General features: G+C 47.8%; 1 protein-coding gene across 1 annotated transcript in view; it reads left to right on the forward strand.

Annotated features, from left to right (window-relative positions):
• Window positions 1–14,702, forward strand: part of LOC147091149 (E3 ubiquitin-protein ligase RNF167-like) — a 108,376-nt gene that overhangs the window by 14,892 nt on the left and 78,782 nt on the right. Inside the window, 2 exon segments of the mRNA XM_085977618.1 lie at window positions 6,251–6,331; window positions 12,992–13,122. Coding sequence (XP_085833744.1) covers window positions 13,024–13,122 — 99 coding nt within the window. The 5' untranslated portion in view covers window positions 6,251–6,331; window positions 12,992–13,023.

The following is a 14,702-nucleotide window of genomic DNA, read 5'->3' on the forward strand; positions in this document are numbered from 1 at the left end:
AGTTTTTCCATTGAGAAACTGGCAAGTGGCCTGCTCAGGAGCTTCAGACAGCTGTGCGGCCACGCAGTTAAACAGGAACATTGCTCAGCATCTGTGCAGAGAACTAAGGAAGAGGCTATTCAGCCCCTCGAGCCTGTTGAACAGGAGGAGGCTATTCAGCCCCTCGAGCCTGTTACTCAGGAACAGGAGGCCATTCAGCACCTCTAGCCTGTTACACAGGAACAGGAGGAGGCTATTCAGCCCCCTCGAGCCTGTTACTCAGGAACAGGAGGCCATTCAGCACCTCGAGCCTGTTACACAGGAACAGGAGGAGGCCATTCAGCCCCTCGAGCCTGTTACACATGAACAGGAGGAGGCCATTCAGCCCCTCGAGCCTGTTACACATGAACAGGAGGAGGCCATTCAGCCCCTCGAGCCTGTTACACAGGAACAGGAGGAGGCCATTCAGCCCCTCGCGAGCCTGTTCCACCGTTCAGTGAGGTCACAGATGATCTGCATCCTAGCTCCATATGCCTTAATTAACCTTGGCTGGCAAAATTCTATTGAACTCCGATTTAAAATGATGAATTGACCTCGCACCTGCTGCTTTTTGTGGGAGTGAGTTCCACACTTGTACCACCCTTGAGCATACTTGGACATGTGGCGCTCTATTTATTAAGCACAGATTCTTGTGGGACTTCCTTCTAATTCGAGTACCTACCCATTGCCCTACACGCTGCCTTCTACTGCCTATTCTACTGCCTAACCAATCTGCCAACCAGGTCAATAATTTGCCTTGAATTCCATGAGCTTTGATTTTAGCTATGTTCTCTTATGTGGAGCCTTATTGAATGCCTTCTGGAAGTCCATGTAAACTATATCCATAGCCATTCTCTTGTCTACTGCTTTAGTTACTTCCTCAAAATACTCAGTTGGGTGCATTGGACATGACCTACCCTTAATAAATCCATCTTGGCACTCCAATCACTTCAGTTTCTCTGAAGTGCTCAGTCACTCTGTCCTTCATTACAGATTTCAATACATTTCCTACAGTAGATGTTAGACTAACCGGTCTATAATTTCCTGGTTTCTCTCTCTCCTTTCTTAAATAATGGAGTTACATTTGCAATTTTCTAATCTAAAGGGATAATTACTGAATCGCGAGCGCTTTGACAGATTATGGCTAAAGCAGCTGTAATTTCCTCGCCTTTGAAACCTTCCGATGGAAACATCAGGCTCTGGGGATTTGTCAGTCTTTAGTGCCATAATTTTTCAAATACTTTTTTGTTACTTTAGTGAGTGCCAGTCCTTGATTCATTATTGGTTTCCCTGGAATGTCGGGTATATTATCCTCCTCCTCCTCCTGTGAGTTCAACATGGCTGCCATTTCCTTAGTTTCATTTGCAATATTACCTGCACCTGTTTGCAAAGGGCCCACGTTACCCTTGACCACCTGCCCCTTTTGTTTAATGTAATTGTAAAAACCTTGTGTTAATTTTGATATCGGCTTGTACTTGCTTTACTGCTGAGGAAAACCTCCCCATTGCCTGTCAGACTACTAATTGTGAAAGCACAAAGCATGTCATTGGGTAAACATGTTGAGGGACCGGCTAGCAGGCTGAGATGTTATAAGATATGACCAGTGTTGGGATCTGGATATTTTTATGAAAAGTGAAAATTCCTTAGTGAATTTGGCATCTATGCACAGCAGTGCCCCTCCTGTCACCAGCCAGACCACCCAAAGTAAGAAGTCTGAGATACATTTAAGTGTGGACCTTCCACAGCCACTGTATATAGCTTCCTCCATCTTAGGCGGAACCGAGGATGACTTGCTTCCACATTAAAAATGAGTTCTCAGGTGACTGATGAGTCCGATGCGGGACCTACAGTCTCTGTCACAGGTGAGGCAGATGGTGGTTGAAGGGGCAGGTGGGTGGGGTGCTTGGGTTGACGTGCGCTCCTTGCGCTGCCTGCGCTTGGTTTCCGCTTGCTCCCGGCGAAGAGACTCGAGGTGTTCGGCGCCTTCCCGGATGCTTCTCCTCCACTTTGTGCGGTCTTGGGCCAGGGATTCCCAGGTGTCGGTGGGGATGTTGCACTTTTTCAAGGAGGCTTTGAGGGTGTCCTTGAAGCGTTTCCTCTGCCCACCTGGGGCGCTCTTGCCGTGCCGGAGTTCCGAGTAGAGCGCTTGTTTTGGGAGTCTCGTATCGGGCATGCGGACAATGTGACCCGTCCATCGGAGCTGATTGAGCGTGGTCAAAGCTTCGATGCTGGGGATGTTGGCCTGAGCGAGAACACTGACGTTGGTGCCTCTATCCTGCCAATGGATTTGCAGGATATTGCGGAGGCAGCGTTGGTGGTACCTCTCCAGTGCTTTGAGGTGCCTGCTGTACATGGTCCATGTCTCTGAGGCATACAGCAGGGCGGGTATCACTGCTGCTCTGTAGACCATGAGCTTAGTGCCAGGTTTGATGTGCTAGTCTTCAAACACTTCCTCAGGCGACCGAAGGCTGCACTGGCACACTGAAGGCGGTGTTGGACTTTGTCGTCGACAGTAGGCTCCCGAGGTGTGGAAAGTGGCCCACGTTGTCCAAGGTCTTGTCATGGATTTTGATAATACGGGGGCAGGTTGGTAGTGGACCTTTGTCTTACAGATGTTTAGTGTAAGGCCCATGCTCATACGCTTCGGTGACCGTGTTGACGATGGTTTGGAGTTCGACCTGTGATTGAGCGCAGACGCAAGCGTTGTCTGCATACTGTAATTTGATGACAGAGGATGGGACGACCTTGGATCTGGACTGGAGGCGACGGAGGTTGAACAGTTTCCCATTTGTTCTGTAAATTAGCTCCATTCCAGTGGAGAGCTTACTGAGGTTGAGATGGAGCATTGCAGCAAGGAAGATCGAGCAGAGCGTTGGTGCGATGACACAGCCTTGCTTGACCCCTGTCCATACGTGAATTGGGTCTGGTGGAACCGTTGATTGGGATCACGGCTTGCATGTCGTCGTGAAGCAGGCGGAGGATGGTGACAAACTTTTGAGGGCAGCCGAATTTGAGGAGGACACTCCATAATCCCTCACGGTTGACAGTGTCGAAGGCCTTTGTGAGATCAAAGAAGGCCATGTACAGTGGTTGGTGCTGTTCCCTGCATTTCTCTTGTAATTGACGTGCGGTGAAGATCATGTCCATTGTGCCCCTTAGTGGGCGGAATCCGCATTGTGACTCTGGGAGGAGCTCTTCGGCCACTGGGAGAAGGCGATTGAGGAGGATTCTTGCGATGACTTTCCCTGTGGCAGACAGCAGGGAGACTCCTGTAATTACCGCAATCGGACTTGCCACCTTTAACATAAGAACATAAGTAGGAGCAGGAGTAGGCCATACGGCCCCTCGGGCCTGCTCCACCATTCAATAGGATCATGGCTGATCCGAACTTAGACTCACGTCCACTTCCCTGCCCTCTCCCCGTAACCCCTTATTCCCTTATCAACTAGGAAACTATCTCCGTTTTAAATTTATTTAATGTCTTGAAGATGGTCACAATTAGTGACTGAACCATGACTACATAGAGAACAGGACTGGCAACTAACCGTTGCAGGATCTAACACATTTGGGAGGGAAGATGAGAAGATGGAGTAGCTGTACAAATTAAAGATAACAATGGCAGTAGGAAAAAAGGGTGTAACTAGCAGTATGATAGCTACAGAGCCCTAGAAATAGTAGATGCATTGCTGATCATCTTCCAACATTCGATGGAATCTGGAACAGTACCCATGGATTGGAGGGTAGCTAACGTTACCCCACCATTCAAAAAAGGTGGTAGAGAGAAAACGGGGAATTACAGACCGGTAAGCCTGACATCGGTAGTGGGGTAAATGCTAGAGTCCATTATAAAAGATGTAATAGCAGAGCACTTGGAAAACAGTGACAGGATCGGACAAAATCAACATGGATTCACAAAAGGTAAATCGTACTTGACTAATCTACTGGAATTTTTTGAGGATGTAACTGGTAAAATAGATAAGGGAGAACCAGTGGATGTGGTGTATTTGGACTTTCAGAAGGCTTTCGATAAGGTCCCGCATAAGAGATTAGCGTGTAAAGTTAAGGCACATGGGATTGGGGGCAAGGTACTGACTTGGATAGAGAACTGGTTGGCAGACAGGAAGCAGAGTTGGAATAAACGGGTCTTTTTCCGAGTGGCAGGCAGTGACTAGTGGGGTACCGCAGGGATCGGCCCTTGGACCCCAGCTATTCACAATATATATTAATGATCTAGACAAGGGAACTAGATGTAATATCTCCAAATTTGCAGACGACACAAAGCTGGGTGGGCGTGTGTGCTGTGAGGAGGATGCCGAGAAACTCCAGGATGATTTCGACAGGTTGGGTGATTGGGCAGAAGCATGGCAGATGCAATATAACGTGGATAAATGTGAGGTTATCCACTTTGGTGGCAGAAACAGGAAGGCAGATTATTATCTGAATGGCAATAGATTGGGAGAAGGGGAAGTGCAACGAGACCTGGGTGTCCTTGTGCACCAGTCGCTGAAGGTAAGCATGCAGGTGCAGCAGGCGGTTAAGAAGGCAAATGGTATGTTGGCCTTCATAGCGAGAGGGTTTGAGTACAGGAACAAGGATGTCTTGTTGCAGTTGTACAGGGCCTTGGTGAGACCACACCTTGAGTATTGTGTGCAGTTTTGGTCGCCTTATCTGAGGAAGGATGTTCTTGCCATGGAAGGAGTGCAACGAAGATTCACCAGGCTGATACCTGGGATGGCAGGAATGACGTATGAGGAGAGATTGGGTCGATTGGGCTTATACTCGCTGGAGTTTAGAAGACTGAGGGGATCTCATCGAAACGTATAAAATTCTGTCAGGCCTGGATAGACTAGATGCAGGAAGGATGTTCCCGATGGCGGGGAGCCCAGAACCAGGGGTCACAGTCTAAGGATAAGAGGTAAGCCATTTAGGACAGAGATGAGGAGGAATTTCTTCACCCAGAGAGTGGTGAACCTGTGGAATTCTCTACCACAGAAGGCAGTGGAGGCCAATTCATTAAATATATTCAAGGAGGAGTTGGATATATTTCTTAAGGCTAAAGGGATCAAGGGCTATGGGGAGAAGGCAGGGACAGGGCACTGAATTTGGATGATCAGCCATGATCTCACTGAATGGCGGAGCAGGCTTGAGGGGCCGAATGGCCGACTCCTGCTCCTATCTTCTATGTACACAAACCTTTGAAGGTGACAGAACAAGTTGAGAAGGCTGTTTTTATTAAAAAAAAAGCATAAGGGATCCTGGGCTTTATAAATAGAGACAGAGTGCAAAGGCAAGGAAGTGATGGTTAGGCCCCAGCTGGAGTCTTGTGTCCAATTCTGGGCCCCGCACTTTAGGAAGGATGTCAAGGCCTTGGAGAAGGTGCGGAGGAGAGTTACTGGAATGGTCCCAGGAATGTTATCGAGAGAGACAAGGGCAGCTGGGACTGTTCTCCTTAGAGCACAGAATATTAAGGGGAGATTTGATAGAGGTTCAAAATCTGGAATGGTTTTGATAGACTAAATAAGGAGGAACTGTTTCCAGTGGCAGGAGGGTTGGTAACCAGAGGACACAGATTTAAGGTAATTTGCAAAAGAACCGGAGGCAACATGACATTTTTTTATGGAACGTGTTATGATCTGGAACGCGCTGCCTGAAAGGGCGGTGGAAGCAGATTCAATAGTAACTTTCAAAAGGGAATTGGAGAAATACTAGAAAGGGGAGAAATTTACAGGGTTGTGGGGAAAGAGCCGGGGAGTGGGACTTTTTCATAGCCGTCAGACACATGATGGGCAGAATGGCCTCCTATGCTGTATCATTCTATAAGTCTGAAGAGCAATAGCCCGGAGGTATAGAAGGATGGTAAGAATTCCTGGGATTGTGCCTCCGCAGGAGCTGGTGTCTTCAGGAGATGAGCGAGGAGAAAATTAGCAAAAAAAAGTTATAGATCTTTTGGGCACGAAGACAATCGAGGGATATGCGGACAGGGTGGGGAATGGCGTTGTGGTAGAAGTTCATCCGTGATCTTATGGAATGGTGGAGTAGGCTCGAGGGGCCGTCTGGCCGACTCCTCCTATTTCTTGTGTTCTTTGGGTAGTGGTATAGTAGAGAATTCTCCAATCGAGACCCGATCCCGAGCCCCAGACAGCCTTTCTCCTCTTACTTAATTTCATGCATCTAGTTTGTTTACACTTTTTGAAATTGAGTTCACTAATCTCATCACTCTTTTCTCCATCAGTGTGTGGTCATGTGTCTGATGTCTGGTGTGAAGGACGACTGATTTGAGTTTCTATTCACTGTCACATCACAACAGTGTAAGGTAAGTGCTTGCAGTACTAAACGGTGTGGTGGGATGGCACTGGGGCTCCACACACTCTGGTTAGGGAATGACGGCTGGGTGCTTGCCTACAGGGAGGGGAGATCACAGGATGGCCAGCGGGAGAAATGACTGTCTGAGGTTGGACGCACTGTCGAGGGAACATTAATCTGCAGTTTCCCGAGCTGTATCTGACCTGGGAGTGTTTAATACTAATACCGAGTGAGTGCTTCAATGGAAAGTGTTTCATGTTCCAGTATTAAGATGAGGATAAAATGAGCCCGGTAAGTAGCAGAGTTTATAAATGGGTCAAAGGATTGGTGTAATTCTGCAATTCCATGGAGAACAATTCCTGTATTCACACAGGATCACAAAATATTTAATGAGGAAGCTCCACTCCAACCATCTTAATTCATCTGTGTGGGAAGAGCCGACGCTCCCCATATTGCTGCATCTAATGTTTCAATGATTCCAGGGTCTGGGATCCATTCCAAGCGTTGATCATTCTGTATGAAAGGAGCCATTTGCCTTTTTTGATTTTTGACCATGTGATCCCTTGTCTAGCTCAGAGTTTAATTTGAAATAGAATTCCAGATCAACCTTTTCCACATCATTCACGGTCCGCCAACCCTCTGGGATCATCAGAGAGCTTGGACCTGTGGGAGAGCAGCAGCGCGACCGGCGGCACTTAAAACCGGCGGGTTCAGCAGAGGCGAGGTCAGAGAGCTTGGACCTGTGGGAGAGCAGCAGCGCGACCGGCGGCACTTAAAACCGGCGGGTTCAGCAGAGGCGAGGTCAGAGAGCTTGGACCTGTGGGAGAGCAGCAGCGCGACCGGCGGCACTTAAAACCGGCGGGTTCAGCAGAGGCGAGGTCAGAGAGCTTGGACCTGTGGGAGAGCAGCAGTGCGACCGGCGGCACTTAAAACTGGCGGGTTCAGCAGAGGCCCACCAAATCAACAGCAGAGGAGAGAGGTAAAAAGTAATCAGAGTGTGACGTCACCAGGGAGCAGGTAAATGATTGGTTGGTGAGTATTTCTCTTTTTTAAACTTAAACTCTGTAGTTTATAGTTACTAGGGTCTTTTCTGGTGTAGCAGGGACTGTTGGTAGACTATACAAGCGCCTTAGAGATATTTTTAATTGGTGATAGTAAATTAATTTAAATTAAGTAAAGGGAAGGTCATGCCAGGTGGGCCCAGCCCCGTGATATGCTCCTCTTGCTCTATGTGGGAATTCAGGGACCCCGGTGCCCCTGATGACCACGTGTGCCAGAGATGCATCCATCTGCAGCTACTAGCAAACCGCATTGAGGCGCTGGAGCTGCGGGTGGATGGGTTGTTGAGCATTCACGATGCTGAGAGGTTTGTGGATAACACGTTTAGTGAGTTGGTCACACCGCAGGGAAGGGCTGCACAGGAAGATAGGAAATGGGTGACCACCAGGAGGAGCAATAGAAGCAGGCAGGTAGTGCAGGAGACCCCTGTGACCATTCCCCTCTCAAACAGGTATGCCGCTTTGGATACTGTTGAGGGGGATGACTCACCAGGGGAAGGCAGCAGCAGCCAACTTCCTGGCACTGGGGGTGCTCCTGCTGCCCAGGAAGGGGGGGAAAAAGAGTGGGAGAGCAATAGTGGTAGGGGATTCTATAGTAAGGGGAACAGATAGGCGTTTCTGTGGCCGTAGACGTGAATCCAGGATGGTTTGTTGCCTCCCTGGTGCCAGGGTCAAGGATATCACTGAGCGGCTGCAGGGCATTCTGGAGGGGGAGGGTGAACAGCCAGAGGTCGTGGTCCACATTGGTACCAACGACATAGGTAAAAAGAGGGATGAGGTCCTGCAGCAAGAATTTAGGGAGCTAGGTGAAGGATTAAAGAGCAGGACCTCAAAGGTTGTAATCTCTGGATTACTCCCAGTGCCACGTGCTAGTGAGTATAGGAATGGGAAGATAGAACAGATGAATGCGTGGCTAAAGGGATGGTGCAGGAGGGAGGGCTTTAGTTTCCTGGATCACTGGGTCTGCTTCTGGGAAAGGTGGGACTTTTACAAGTCAGACGGTTTACACCTGAACCAGGGGGGAACCAATATCCTTGCGGGGAGGTTTGCTAGCACTGCTGGGGGGGGTTTAAACTAACTTGGCAGGGGGATGGGGTACAGAGTGGAGCTATAGCAGGGGGTGATTTACAGCCAAATACAGAGGAAAAAAACAAGGCAGAGCAAATATGCGAAGGCAAAAGGGAATATGGCAGGGCTGGAAGGCATTTATTTTAATGCAAGGAGTCTTGCAAATAAGGTGGACGAACTGAAGTTGTTGAACACATGGGAGTACGATATTGTTGCTATCACGGAGACATGGTTGAGGGAGGGTCAGGACTGGCAGCTCAATATTCCGGGGTATAGAATCTTCAGGCAAGACAGAGGGGGGTGTAAAAGGGGAGGGGGTGTTGCAATATTAATTAAGGAGTCAATTACTGCTGTAAGGAGGGATGATATATTAGCGGGTTCCTCTAATGAGGCCATATGGGTAGAACTTAAAAACAAAAAGGGGGCAAGCACTTTGCTGGGAGTGTACTATAGGCCCCCAAACAGTCAGGGGGAGATAGAGGAACAGATATGTAGGCAAATCTCAGAAAAGAGTGAAAATAATAGGGTAATAATAGTGGGGGATTTCAACTTCCCCAATATAAATTGGGATAGTCAGAGTGTGAAAGGCTTAGAGGGTGCAGAATTCTTAAAGTGCATCCAGGAGAGCTTTTTGAGCCAACATGTAGAAAGTTCTACAAGAGAGGGGGCGATACTGGACCTAATTCTGGGGAATGTAGCCGGGCAAGTGGTGGAAGTGTCAGTAGGAGAGCATTTTGGCGATAGTGACCATAATTCGGTGAGATTTAAGGTGGTCATGGAAAAAGACAAAGACGGCCCGGAAATAAGGGTTCTAAATTGGGGGAAGGCCGATTTTAATATGATAAGGCAGGATCTGGCCAAAGTGGACTGGGAGCAGCTACTTATAGGAAAATCCACATCAAGACAGTGGGAGACTTTCAGAAGGGAAATAGAGAGAGTACAGCGCCAACATGTTCCTGTAAAGGTCAAGGGTGGGACCAACAAGCAAAGGGAACCTTGGATGACAAAGGGATATACAAAAATGCATTAGAAATAAAAGGGGGGCTTTTGGCAGTTACTAAAGACGGAAGAAGCCCTAGAGGAGTATAAAAAGTGCAGGGGCATACTTAAAAAAGAAATTAGGAGGGCGAGGAGGGGCCATGAAATAACACTGGCGAGCAAAATAAAGGAAAATCCTAAGATGTTTTATAAGTATATTAAGGGCAAGAGGATAACCAGGGAAAGGGTAGGGCCCATTAGGGACCAAAGTGGCAATCTGTGTGTAGAGCCAGATGATGTAGGCGGGGTTTTAAATGAATTTTTTGCATCTGTGTTCACTATGGAGAGAGACGATGCAGACATAGAAATCGGGCAAGGGGACTGTGACATACTTGAACATATTAGCATCGAGAGGGAGGAGGTGCTAGCGGTTTTAGCAGGCCAAAAAGTGGATAAATCCCCAGGCACGGACGAGATGTATCCCAGGCTGCTGTGGGAGGCAAAGGAGGAGATTGCAGGGGCTCTGGCACAAATTTTCAGAACCTCTCTCTGGCCACAGGGGATGTACCAGAGGACTGGAGAACAGCTAATGTAGTACCATTATACAAGAAGGGTAGCAGGGATAAACCAGGGAATTACAGGCCAGTGAGCCTAACATCTGTGGTAGGGAAATTATTGGAAAAAATTCTGAGGGACAAAATTAGTCTCCACTTGGAGAGGCAAGGATTAATCGGGGATAGTCAGCATGGCTTTGTCAAGGGTAAATCATGTCTGACAAATCTGATTGAATTTTTCGAGGGGGTGACTAGGGGGGTGGATGAGGGAAATGCTGTGGATGTGGTTTACATGGACTTCAGTAAAACTTTTGACAAAGTCCCGCATAGGAGACTGGTCAAGAAGGTAAGAGCCCATGGGATCCAGGGTGCCTTGGCGCGTTGGACCCTAAACTGGCTGAGTGGCAGGAGGCAGAGGGTGATGGTCGAAGGATGCTTTTGTGACTGGAAGCCTGTGTCCAGTGGGGTACCTCAGGGATCGGTGCTGGGTCCCTTGTTGTTTGTGATCTACATAAATGATTTGGATGAGAATGTAAAAGGTATGATCAGTAAGTTTGCAGATGACACGAAAATTGGTGGGGTGGTAAATTGCGAGGAGGAAAGCCTCAGGCTACAGGACGATATAAACGGGTTGGTCAGATGGGCGGAAAAGTGGCAAATGGAATTTAACCCTGAAAAGTGCGAGGTGATGCATTTTGGACGGACAAATAAGGCAAGGGAATACACAATGAGTGGTAGGACCCTAGGAAGTACAGAGGGTCAGAGGGACCTTGGTGTACATGTACATAGATCTCTGAAGGCAGCGGAACAGGTAGATAAGGTGGTTAAAAAGGCATATGGGATACTTGCCTTCATTAGCCGAGGCATAGAATATAAGAGCAGGGAGGTTATGATGGAGCTGTACAAAACGCTGGTGAGGCCACAGCTGGAGTACTGTGTGCAGTTCTGGTCGCCTCACTATAGGAAGGATGTGATTGCTTTGGAGAGGGTGCAGAGAAGATTCACCAGGATGTTACCTGGGATGGAGCGCCTCAGCTATGAAGAAAGACTAAACAGGCTGGGGTTGTTTTCCTTGGAGCAAAGAAGGCTGAGGGGGGACCTGATTGAGGTGCACAAAATGATGAGGGGCATAGATAGGGTAGATAAAGAGGAACTTTTCCCCTTAGTAGGGGGGTCAATAACAAGGGGGCAGGAGATTTAGAGGGGATTTGAGGAGGAACTTTTTCACCCAGAGGGTGGTTGGAATCTGGAACTCACTGCCTGAAAGGGTGGTAGAGGCAGGAACCCTCACAACATTCAAGAAGCATTTGGATGAGCACTTGAAATGCCATTGCATACAAGGCTATGGACCAAATGCTGGAAAATGGGATTAGACAGGACAGGGATGGATGGGCGGCGCGGACACGATGGGCCGAAGGGCCTCTTTCTGTGCTGTAAAACTCTATGACTCTATGACCTCTTGGGCGGCTCTATTCCAGACGGAATAGTCCAAGTCTCTCCAGCTTTTCCTTGTACCTCGGACCCTTGACCCTGGTGATCAGCCTCGGGGTTCCTTCCCGCACTGTTTGAGTGTCCTCCTTGTTTCTTGGTGACCAGAATTAAACACCGTGCTCTAGGTGCAGCCTGACTTGAGCACTGCACTCTCCAGGAACAGTGCTTATTGTAGATCTGAACAAATTCCTTTCTCCCAGCTGTTACTCACTGTGAATCACTGATTCTCTGTCAGAGTTACTTCAGTGACAGTAAAGGGGGGGTGATTTCTGCTAGTGTCTGTGTCTCTGTCTATTGGTAAATTTGTTATTTACATAATGATTTTAAAGATATTGATATTCTCTTGTCATTTCTCTCCACCAGCTCTTCTGAGAATGTCTGAGTTACTTGGGGCCTCGTCAAGCCAGGTCTTCCTCAGTTGCTGGCCTTGCTGAGCATTAGCCACAAAGATGCATTTTTTCCCTCTGGGTCTTGATGCCTGCTTCCAGCCTGTCTAGTAAAAGTGCTACAGTGCCAGCAGCATCATCTAGGCTCGACCCTCCTCTATGTTGAAGTTATCACATATATACCCCAGCATGATGTGACATTGCTGGTTGGTGACATTGTATTATAATGCTGTGCTTGTACAGGGCCAGTATGTCATGGCCATTATGTGCAAGCACTTTCCCTTTGCCACCAACTAACAGTGAGACTTGTGTCAATTTAAAAGTAAATTCTTGGGTCACTCTCCCAAGCCCTGGCCTATAATAGGAAAGGCTCTTTAATCCTGTGGTGCTGCCGGCAGAGAACAGGACTCCCTCTCGGCTTGTGTTCTCCCACAGCTGCAGGCTGAGTTCCGGCTTTGTGGGGGTGCTAGGCATCACTTAACCTACTTGACTCTCCTCATCCCTCTTTTTAACCTTATTAGTGTCCAGCACTCTGCTCTGTCAAAAATGTCATGGGTGTGACATTGTGCGTAGTTGTGTGCCATAAGTCATGGTGCGTTGCGCGGGTGCTCCACGGGGGCGCGGCATGTTGCGCGGGTGCTCCACGGGGGCGCGGCACGTTGCGCGGGTGCTCCACTGGGCATTGCGCAGGTGGTCCATGGAGTGCGGCATGTGCGCCACGGGTTGCATTGCGTGGGCCACGGCGCCCTTGAAATGCCAGTGATCAATGAGTTCGATCAATAATAACTGGCATATTAAGGGGCATTACCGCTCGTGGACCAGACAAACGCAGGAATTATATGGAAGGGGTTCACACTGCAATTTTATCCCATAGATGCTGACCGAGTATCCTGGGGCTATATGCGAGGTTGCTGTCATTGTTTAGTCACACGAGAAAGAAATGTTCTGAATCGTACCATTAAAGCGTAGACTGTTGCACTGATGTTGATGTGGCAGCAGCTGTCTGTACCTTAGAAACTATCCACCTGAACCACTGTGACCACAGCCTTCTGTTTAGATCAGCAGAGCGAGCTTGTAGTATCCACCCTGTTGAAATGTTGTGTCCAACACTGACCTTGTTTTCTTTGCTTTCTAGGACAAGTGCTGTGCAAGATTCTCTAACTCAAGATGCCTGCGGGTGTGTACTACTCCATGCCATACTGTGCCATCTTTGTTTTGCCGATCCTCCTAATAGATGTGCCAGCTGTGGAGGGATTCGTGTGTGCAGTAAGTTCAGCTTAAAAATGTGAACATTTTGAAGTTTAATTGGTTTTCCCTCACCCACTCCCTTCACCGGGTAAGGCTGGAGGTACATTCCTCAAATGGGCATGGTCATTGGAAAAAAAAAAAAAAAAATGGTTATTGAGTTTTAGGGCAAAAATGATAGTCAGGATGTAACGGCAAATCTATAACAGGCTGTAGCAATGCTACAGGTGGTGTCTGTGTGCAGATTTGGATTCCACACTAGGAAGGATGTTGAGGCAATAGAGAAGGTTTTTGTTTAATTATTTGTTATTGGGGTGTGGGCAGCACGGACGAGGCATTAGTTATTGCCCATTCCTAGCTGCCCTGAGAGCATTGAGTCAGTCACGTAGTGGGGTTGGTGTGGCCTGTCGGCCAGCCTGGGTCGGCATAGAAAGAGCTCCCTTCTCTGGAGGACATTAGTCAATCTGTTGGGTTTTTACAACATTCTGGCTGCTTTCCTGGTGCCCATTAATTACCAGACTAACTGAATTCTGTTTAACAACTTGCCATGGGGGGATTTGACTCGACCTCTGGGTTGCTCGTTCAGTGCCCTAACCACTGGGCTTACCTGTAGAGTGCACATTTACTCGGATGCTGCCTGGTGGGTGTGAGTGAGTGAGTACAAGTACAAAGAAAGACTTGGAAAAATTGAGGCTGTTTTCCTGAGATTATCGGGTGATATGATACAAGTGTTTAAAATTATGAAGGGATGGGATAGGGTGGATAGAAACAGACTGTTTCTAGTGGTTGAAGGTTCTAGAACGAGGGAACATTGATGGGATGATTAAATGCAAGAGATTAGATCAGAAAATAGGAGCATTTTTTTTTTTTTACCCAGTGCCTTTCAGAGCCCCTCAGCCCTGTACCAAAGTTTGTAATTGAAGCAGAAACCATGTCCGTGTTTAAGAAAGGTTCGATCGGTAGCTGATGGATAAGGGATCTGGGAGGAAGGTGGACACATGGGATTAGGAGCCTGCTCGTGGAGGATAAACAGCAACACAGACTGGCTGGGCTGAAAGGTCTGTTTCTGTGCTGTAATTTGTATATCATTCTATGCAGCCCCATTTCCAGGGTTTGGGCAAAGCAGTGGAGGAAGGCTGTAACAGGAATTGGAATAGACTTACTGGTTTGGAAGCAGTTCCTGCCAGTTACAGGAGTCCAGAATGAGAGGTTTGGGGGAGACAGCACCCATTTCCCAGTCATCGCACCGAAAGGCTCGGATTGGTGCTGTCCTCTCAGTCCCCACCTGTAAAGGTGCTTGGGTACAAAATGAATCCCACTTGCTATAACAGGGATACCTCAAATCATAGCAATTACAGCACAGAAGCTGCCCAGTGGCCTATTGCAATTGAACTCAACTGACCCTGATTTTTAAAATATTTATTTTCAAATACTTATTGAATGATGTTACAGTCTGTGTGTGTGTGTGTGCTAAACCTTTCAAAAGCTTTCATTATTTTGAAACCCTCTATTTATATTACCTGTAACCTTTTTTTACCCATCCAAGCATTTCTTCATAGCTGTAACCTCTTATTCCTGGTATATTCTAGTGATTAGTTTCA

This window comes from Somniosus microcephalus, unplaced genomic scaffold (assembly GCF_052327205.1).
Source record: "Somniosus microcephalus isolate GS21.2 unplaced genomic scaffold, FLI_Smic_1.0 unresolved_chr4, whole genome shotgun sequence".
In the NCBI taxonomy this organism is placed as follows: domain Eukaryota; kingdom Metazoa; phylum Chordata; class Chondrichthyes; order Squaliformes; family Somniosidae; genus Somniosus; species Somniosus microcephalus.